Source organism: Orycteropus afer, unplaced genomic scaffold (genome assembly GCF_000298275.1).
Source record: "Orycteropus afer afer isolate SDZICR_OR568_19922 unplaced genomic scaffold, OryAfe1.0 scaffold00069, whole genome shotgun sequence".
Classification (NCBI taxonomy): Eukaryota; Metazoa; Chordata; class Mammalia; order Tubulidentata; family Orycteropodidae; genus Orycteropus; species Orycteropus afer.
In genome coordinates this window covers 296,066-304,281 of record NW_006921656.1, presented here as the reverse complement: position 1 = coordinate 304,281, position 8,216 = coordinate 296,066, and the positions used below count along the sequence as shown (strand labels likewise).

The 8,216-nt window shown below is 63.0% G+C and overlaps 1 protein-coding gene across 1 annotated transcript in view; it reads left to right on the top strand.

Moving 5' to 3' along the window:
* Window positions 1-3,675: 3,675 nt before the first annotated feature.
* Window positions 3,676-8,216, top strand: part of THEM6 (thioesterase superfamily member 6) — a 7,218-nt gene continuing 2,677 nt past the window's right edge. The window contains exons 1-4 of the mRNA XM_007940561.1: window positions 3,676-3,779; window positions 6,184-6,330; window positions 7,910-8,011; window positions 8,076-8,161. Coding sequence (XP_007938752.1) covers window positions 3,676-3,779; window positions 6,184-6,330; window positions 7,910-8,011; window positions 8,076-8,161 — 439 coding nt within the window. The remainder of the gene's footprint in view (window positions 3,780-6,183; window positions 6,331-7,909; window positions 8,012-8,075; window positions 8,162-8,216) is intronic.

The window sequence follows — 8,216 nt, the reverse complement described above, 5'->3', positions numbered from 1 at the left end:
GCCCCGCGCCCCGCGCCTCCGCCCGGGCCCCACTCACCCTCCGGACCCCGAGCCGTCTCCACTGGCCGGAAGTGCCGACCGCTCTGCCTTCGCCGGTCCGCGCCGCTCCGCCTTCCCCCTGCCACTTCCGGGGGCGCTCTAGGCACGTTGGAGGACTCGGCTTCTCGGTGGCCTCTGGGAAAGCCGAGCCCTTGGGGGAGGCGAGGAGCTCCGGTGGCGCTGTGGTTAAGGCGTTGGGCTGCTAACCAGAAAGTTTCTGGTTTGAACCCACCAGCTGCTCTGTGGGAGAAAGATGTGACAACCTCGGGAACCCTATGGGCCTGTTCTCTCTGTACTGTAGGGTCGCTGTGAGTTGTAATTGACTTGTCTGTGATGGCTTTTTGGGTGGGGAGCAGGCAGAGTTGGAGATGGGGGTGGAGCCGTGATCCCAAAGGTTGAGCGTCGCGCAGGCTCAGCCCAGGCTCCCTGTAGGCTTCATTTTCTCCATCTGTGGAACGGGCATGGCACCCACTGGGGTCTTAAGTGTTGTGATGAGAGAGAACCTTGTGAGAACGGAGTTGGGGGGCCCCTGGGGAGCCCCTATCCCAAGGAAGGGCAGGAAGGAGGGCAAGATCAGGCTCTGAGTCCAGGCCCACCTCTGAGGCAGTCTGGGATAGAGGGACGGCAGAGAGTTCGCGCCCATCAGTGACCTTCAGTGACCGAAGCTGTGTTCTCCCTACCCCCCGGCCTCGGCTGGGAGCCTCTCCACTCCTGATTCCGGTGATGGGACCTGGAGCGTCGCAGCTGGGGAGGTGTGCGTGAGGCTTGGGCATGAGTGGCTGCTAGAGTTGAGACTCTGGAGCCCTGGAATGGGGTGGATGCATTCTGCAGTGGGGCGGGTGTAACTCTGGGGGGCGGAGGGTGGGTGGTGGTCAGCAGAGTAATGCCTCCCCGGGGATGGCCACAGCTCAGTCCAGAGCCTCCTTCAGGTGGTAAAAGGAGCTTTGCAGATGTGACTGTGTTAAGGATCTTGAGACGTGGGACGTGGTCCCGGATGGCCCGAGTGGGCCCAGTGCAGCTACAGGCTCCTTCCAGAGGGAGGAGGGAGGCTGAGAGGCAGAGCGGCCGTGACGGGGAGAAGCACAGTGGGGGCATGCTGTCAAGATGGAGGAGAGCCGTGGGCTGGGCCTGCGGAGGCCTCTAGGAGTTGGAAAGGGGCAGGACGGGTCCCCCCGGAGGCTGAAGGAACAGGGCCTTGCTGACCCAGGGATATTAGCCCTGTAACGTTCAGTTCAAGGACCTGTGGTGCGGTGGGGGGGGGTGTCTGGCTGCTAACCAGAAGCTTTGAACCCACCAGCTGCTCTGCAGAAGAACAGTGAGGCAATCTGCTTCTGTAAAGACTGACAGCCTTGGAAACCCGGCGGGGTCACTATGAGCTGGAATATGGGTTCTGACCAATCCCTCCCCTTAATCCTTTGGCTCCCAGAAGCCCACCCTCCCTTGCTGATTCCCACCGGATGCTCCCGCTGTCCAAGCCCACTCCCTGGGGGTCTGCAGGCTGTGCCTTTAAATACCTTCAGTCTGGTGACTCCCAAATGCCTATCTCCTGCCAGGGACCCTGCCGAAAATAGAACTCCTGGTCACTCAGCTTCTGCCCTGGCCCCTGGATCAGCTGCCCAGTGCTTAGGGCCTTCAAACAGTGACTGTGTTATGCACTAGATCCTGTGGGTCAGGAATGAGGGGTCTTAGGGTTAGATGTGTTTGACAGGGGAGGACAGTGGGACATAGGCCTACGGTCGCCTCCCAGGAGTGGGGAGGTGTGTGGGGTTGCATCCCGCCATTCTGCACCGGCGTTCCCCAGTGTTCTGGTTCCCTAGTGCTGCTCTGACAAGAATATACCACACATGGGATGCTTAAACAAACAGGAGTTTATTCTCTTACAGTTTGGAGGCATTAAGTCCGAGTTCAAAGTGCCAGGCTCTAGGGGCTGGGTGAAAGCCCCTCAACCTTGAGGTCCAGCTCTGCCTCCTGCTCCCGGCCCACTGCAGCTAGAGGCATTTCTTCACTCAGACAGCTGCTGGCTGCTGAGGCTGAGAAACCCAAGGTTGACAAGTAAAAAGGCACAGTCCCGATGTTACCAAACAACACAGCAGGCCATTGTAAGTCCATCGTACGTCTCAAGGTCGGCAGAGCGTAGCAGGCTGCTGAGCAGTGACACGGCTACATGCAGGGTCCAAGCGTGCCATAGGCTAGAGACCATCCCCATGGCTTCTGCTTATATACAGGAAGCAGACCACATCCCTAAGGCAGCTACTCAGCTGCTTGTGGTAGATCCCACCATGGAGTTGATTGCCAGTCTCATCATGGGGAATAACTACCACCAGCTGCCCAGCCATTCAACCAGACCCAGCCAAGTGGACACACAGACTTAACCACCACACCCAGCACAGCAGGTCTCCTGGGTGGGCAGGCCCGGGGACGGCCCCTCCCTCCCTGCACCGACACTCTGCTGCCACCTCGTGGACACAGATCTCACAACACCTGGAAGTGCCTGCAGGGCCCAGGTCACGATGCTTGGGGCTTCCAGCATCCTTCTGAGACCCTGGGCCTCAGCTCAAGGACGGAGTCCACTCAGCCCTGCCCACTCAGCACCGCGGCAGGGGGGCAGGGTCAGGAGGAGAGGAAGAGGCGGGGAGAGGCACCAGTGTCTCATGGAGCCTGCACGGCCCCCAAGCACCCCCATCCACAGGGTCAGGCCCCCATCCTCGCCTAGACCCACTCCCTCAGCCCCCCACCCCCATTCACAGCCAGGGTGGCCCGAGCACTCCCGGTAAAGGCAGGTCCTCACAGGGCCGGAGCTCTGGCCTGCCTGTCGCCTGCCATACACACTTTGCCTGGTGGAGGGCTGGGCCTGGACAGTGCCCTCACCCAGTTCTGGAGCCTTGGGCGAGAGAAGTGCCAGCTAGCCTTCCCTCAGAAAGGCTCTTGGGGCGGCAGGCTGCCAGGGAAGAGGAGCCTTTGGCAGTGGGAGAACCCAGCCAGGTGACCCCAAGCACCTGGAATGTGGCAGGGCCTGGAGAAGTACGTGGCGTGAATGGGGCAAGGAGGAACCAGCCTCCTGTGCCTGGGGTCAGACAGCTCTGGGAGAAACCTTGCAGCTGCCCCAGGTCTGCGAGCCCTCCCAGAAAACAAAGGCCATCATCCCTAGACCCTAAACGAGGCCACTGAAGGTGTGTGTTGAACGTGCCTAAGCCCTGTAAGGTGTGTGGGGGAGAGGCCGGGCTGGAACAGGAGCACGGGGGCACGGGAGCAGGGGAGGCGCGGGGCTGGGCGTGGGGCTTAGGCTGCGCGGCAGGAGCCAAGTCCCAGGAGCCGCCCTCTGCCTCGTCTCCTTACAGCCCCTGCCCCGCTGTGCTCGGTTCGCTCCACTCCAGCCTGGGCTGGGCGCAGGGGCCACCTGGGCTGGGCGCAGGGAACCGTGGGCCCCCGGCTCAGCTCCTGGGCTGGGCAGGGCAGGCTCCTGGACGAGGAGATGCTGAGCTTAAGGGGAGACAGGAATACAGAGCAGTAGAAACGGCAGCAGCGTGACCCTGAGGAAGCCGAGGGTGGGCCGTGGGGAAGAAGGGGCTGGAGCCCTCGATGGAGCCAGGGGAGGGCTGGGAACTAGAGGGCTGCGTGGCCAGACGCATTTTCGGCATGGAAGGGGCGCAGGCTGGCCTGGTGAGGTGTGTGCCAAAGCCAGGCCCAGGCCGGAGCCTCCAGCTGCCTGGGCCCCAGACCAGCAGCTGCTGGCTGCACAGGTGAGCAGCATGTGGTGTTCGTCCCCAGGTGTAGTCCTCTGAGTTCACCACCCAGTGCCAGCGGCAGCCCTTGCTGATGACTGTCAGGCAGCCAGTAGCACCTGGCGGAGCACGGGGACGGAGCTGGCCAGGCCAGGCCTTGTGACCCGAGCAGTGGCCACATCCCTGCAGCCCCTGCCTCCCAGCCTGGTCTGTGCCCACCCGCCCTGGTGGGGGCACGTTCAGCACACACCTCGGGTGGGCCCGTTCAGCGTCCAAGGATGGCCTTTCTTCTCTGGGAGGGCTCGCAGACCTAGGCCCCAGGCCAACTTGGGGATGCCGCACCGTTTCCCCCCGAGCCACCCGACCCTGGGTGCAGGAAGCTGGTCACCTTGTCACATCACAGACGGTCTCTGAGGCCTGCCTGGGTCCTCCCCAGCCCCTCCGGGCCCCTCCGCAGTTCAGAGCTACATCGTGGGGAGTCAGATGTACAGGACAGAAAGAGATGAGGGGCGGGAGTGGGAAGAAACAGGAAGGTACATGGGGAGATCCAAGGAGGGAGCAGGTCTTGGAGACCCGAGGGTGCAGGGGGTTTCGGTGGTGACCCTACAGCCACCCCACAGCCCGTCACGCCTCGTCAGCTGTGGCCACACCTGCTGTAGGGGTTCCTCATCCCTGGGGCTGAAGCTCAGACAGGCTGGGCCATGCAGCGCAGGGAATTAGTTAGCATGGCCCTTCTGGCCGTACTTTGTGGCTCCCGCCAGGTGACTGCGTGGGGCTATCCAAATGTGAGTGCCCGTGACCCACCACAGGGTCGGACAGCTTGTTAGTAATGTAACTGAGGTACGTGGCACCCCTTGGGGGGAGCTCTAGTGTGGGGATCGGTCGGTTTTGCCATCCCACCAGGCTTAAATGAGCCTGCCCAGAGGCGGGAAAGGGGGCTCTCACTACCATCAAGGAGGACGAGCGAGGAGCAGAGCGTGTCCTGCGACCCGAGGTCCCTTTGCTGTGTCTCCTCGGCCCAGGAGACAGACAGACAGCTGTGACACTTGCTGGGATGGCGAGAAGCAGGGGCAGAGACCCGGCTGCGACACTGAGGTGGGCTGTGCTCCCCGGGAAGGGAGACAGCTGAGTGCCTCTGGCTGGGCTCACGGGAGAGTGAGGCCCCTCTGGGCATTTACCCGGGACCTGAAAGAGCTCCTCCACACTGGACCCAGCAGAGGCCAGAGAGGCCTGCTTTCCGGCTGTCCTGACGGAAGAACTGTCCCAAGTCGTCACTTCTCTAACCCCGAAAGTGTACAGCCCTGGAGCCCAGGGGGTGGGATTCTCCCCCGGGTCCCAGGTCAGTGGCACACTGTTCCCCCATGCACCTCCTGAAGCTGGATTGATTGGGCCAGGAGAGAAGGCAGGCCCTGGGACTTGGGAAGGGCTGGCTGGGCTCTGGCTGCTGGGGAGCCCAAACCCCAGGTCTCCTCTGCCCTGTGAGCCTTCCCCTGATCTGCGGCTCCCTGCTGGGATGGACAGAGCGGCCTGCCCTGCACCTCTCACCCCACAACAGAACCAGGCACTCGGAGGGGCAGGCGTCTGCCCCAGCTACAGGCTCATGGGGGACGGGCCGTCCTGGCTGGGTCCAGCCAGTGAGGCCGCCTGCACAGTGAGGCCGGGATCTGTGGCTGACAGGCACCCCCCACTCACCTACTGGGGTTAGGATCTGGACTGGAACCTGCCCTATTCCTGTCTCCCCACCGAGTCTTCATCTTGAAACCACAGAAGAGCTGGGCAGTGGGGCAGGCCAGCTCCCAGAGGGCCTCAATGGGGAGCAGTGAGGTTCCCAACAGGGGGACGGGGTCAGAGGGCAGACCTTCTGGCTGCTGGCAGGGAGAGGGGCGGTCTGCTTCCTGAGATCTGTCAGCCCACCAGCTCCTGCCCCCAAGTGCCGTCTCCACCGCACCCCGCAAGGCTCCCTCCTAGTCTTCAGCCCAACCGCAGTGGGTCGCGCCGCAGCCTGCAAGGGTCAAGCAGACTGGACCAAGTTCTGGATCTACGGTGGGAGTGGTCCCGGGATGCCCTGAATGGGCCCCGTGCAGCCACCAGGTGCTTGTCCCGGGAGACAGCCCCAAGGAGTCCCCGTCACGTACTCGGAGCCCATCCTGGGCCCGCCAAGCTTCTGCAGCCTGGGCCTAGGGGATTTGCCCGCGCTGCGCCTGGAGGTGTCTCTGGGGCAGGGGGCGGGGCCAGGCCGGACTTGGGCGGGGCCTGGAGAGACCCGCCCCTCCTGGTCCTGGACCTCTGCTGGGGAACCCAGGCAGCAGGCCCTCCTCTGGCGGTGACGCACGGTGCCACCACGCACACCGGAACCGAGGGACCCCAGGAGTCCCCGAAGCCTCTCCACCGAGTTTCGCGGGCTGGGACTCTTTGGGCCCAGACCCAGGCAGGCTGCGGAAGGACGTCGAGGGCTGGGGCGCAGAAGTCCCCGACCTCACGTGGACTCTCCGGTCAGCCGCCGTGACCACCCCAAGACGCCCGTGGCCGCTGTGTGGGGCTCATGTGGCCGGATGGTAGGGCTGGGACGGTGCGGATTCCTACAGTGCCCAGCATCTTGCTGGCCCTGGGGACACAGGCCAAGGAGGCACAGCGGGCCCTGCCCTCGGGGCCTCAGGGTTCAGGGGGAGACGACCGCTCTGCTTATTTAATGCCACCGGTGTAAAACGGCGGCTGAGACCAGCGCTCGGAGACACCCCCACGGGGGAAGGGCCTGGGGTCCGGAAGGGGACGATTGGAGCCCCACGCGCGTCGTGCGCGCGTGCATAGTGCGTGCGTACTGCATTCCTGGGAGGGGCAGGTTAGCAGAGGTGCAGAAAGGGCGGTGCCCAGGAGAGTGGGGCGGGTTTTGTAAACCGCTGGCTCATTCGGCCAGGGCTGGGCCCCTGTCTTAAGCCCCTCCCCTGGGCAGGGCATGGCGGTTGGTGCACAATTAGTGACCAAGAGACTGCGTTGTCTGGATAGTGACTGAGGGGCTGGTGGGACAAGACCTCAGCCAGTGTCTCTATCTTGAGGGGCTCCCGACCCTAGACAGACCGCTGTGAGGCCGGGCCTCCACCAGAGGGAATTACAGAGACACGTGGAAGTGATTCCCGGGCAGGGCCTTCTTGCATCAGGCTTTGTAGGCCAGTTGGAGCTGTCCTGAGAGGGAGTGAGCACCCTGTCCCCAAGGGTATGCAAGCTGATCAAAAAAAAAAAAAAAAAAATTCACTGCTGTCAAGTCGGTCCCAACTCATAGCGACCCCTCCTCGGGTTTCCGAGGTGGTATCACTATGGACCCACTATGGACCCACCAGCCACTCCTCGGAAGGAAGGTTGGGCAAGCCTACTTCCGTAGTGATACTGCCTCGGAAACCCAAGGAGGGGTCGCTATAAGTCAGGTTTGACTCGACGGCACATAACAACAACAACAACAACAACAACATCTCTATGGAAGTAGATTGCCCAGTCTTCCTTCTGAGGAGTGGCTGGTGGGTTTGGACTGCTACCCTTCTGGTTAGCAGTCAAATGCCTTAGGTACTATGCCACCAGAGCTCCCACAAGCTGATCCAGGGCCCCAGCCTGCCACAGCCATGGGCCCCAGAAGCCAACCTGGGCCAAGGCCTTCCTCTGCTGAGGACTCTGCCGGGCCCATCATGTCCAAGAAGCCTGGGGCCTCAGCCCAGGGCCCTGTGGACTGGCTGCGGAGGCGGTGCTACTGCCAGACCCCAGACCCCGGTGGCTTCCAGGGGTGTTCTTCACACACACACACACACACACACACACACACCCTCTTCCCCGAGACCCCCGGGAGCAGTCTCCCGTGGAGTGATAACGAGGGGCTGGGAGCAGGCGCTGAGAGCTGGAGGGGCCTTCTCCCCAGGCAGGCAGCAAAGGCGGACAAGACACCCGAGCGGCCGCGGCGGCCCCCTGGGCCGGTGTCCCAAGTGGCTTTAGCGCCACTGCTGAGTCATTTGCGTCTGCTCGGCTCTCCCCTCCCCCTCTCGAAGTTTTTCCCTCCTTCCCTTCAAAAGCGGCCAGGGGTGGGAGTGCTCAAGACGAGTTGAATTCGGGGTTACCGGGTTCTTTCGGGGGTTGGGGTACACCAAAAACTTGTATGCCCAAAAAAGGGTGTGGGGCCAGCTCTTGAAGCGCCCCGAGACGGCCGCGTGCGCCCTAGGCCTCTCGCCTTGCCGGGACCGGGGCGCCCTAGAGGTTCCGGAGCAAAAAAGGTCGGTTTCCATAGAGACGCCAGGTGCGGCGCTAGGGACCAGGCTGTTCCCACTCCCCTTGCAGAGTCCTGCAGCGCTGGAGCATCTTTCCCGTTTCAGTCCAGGGCCCAGACCTCCGGGACCGGCCGCAGTCGTCCAGCGCCAAGGAGAGTCTGCGGAGGGGCGCTCGCCCCCAACGCGCCCCCGCGCGCCCCTGCAGCGCCGG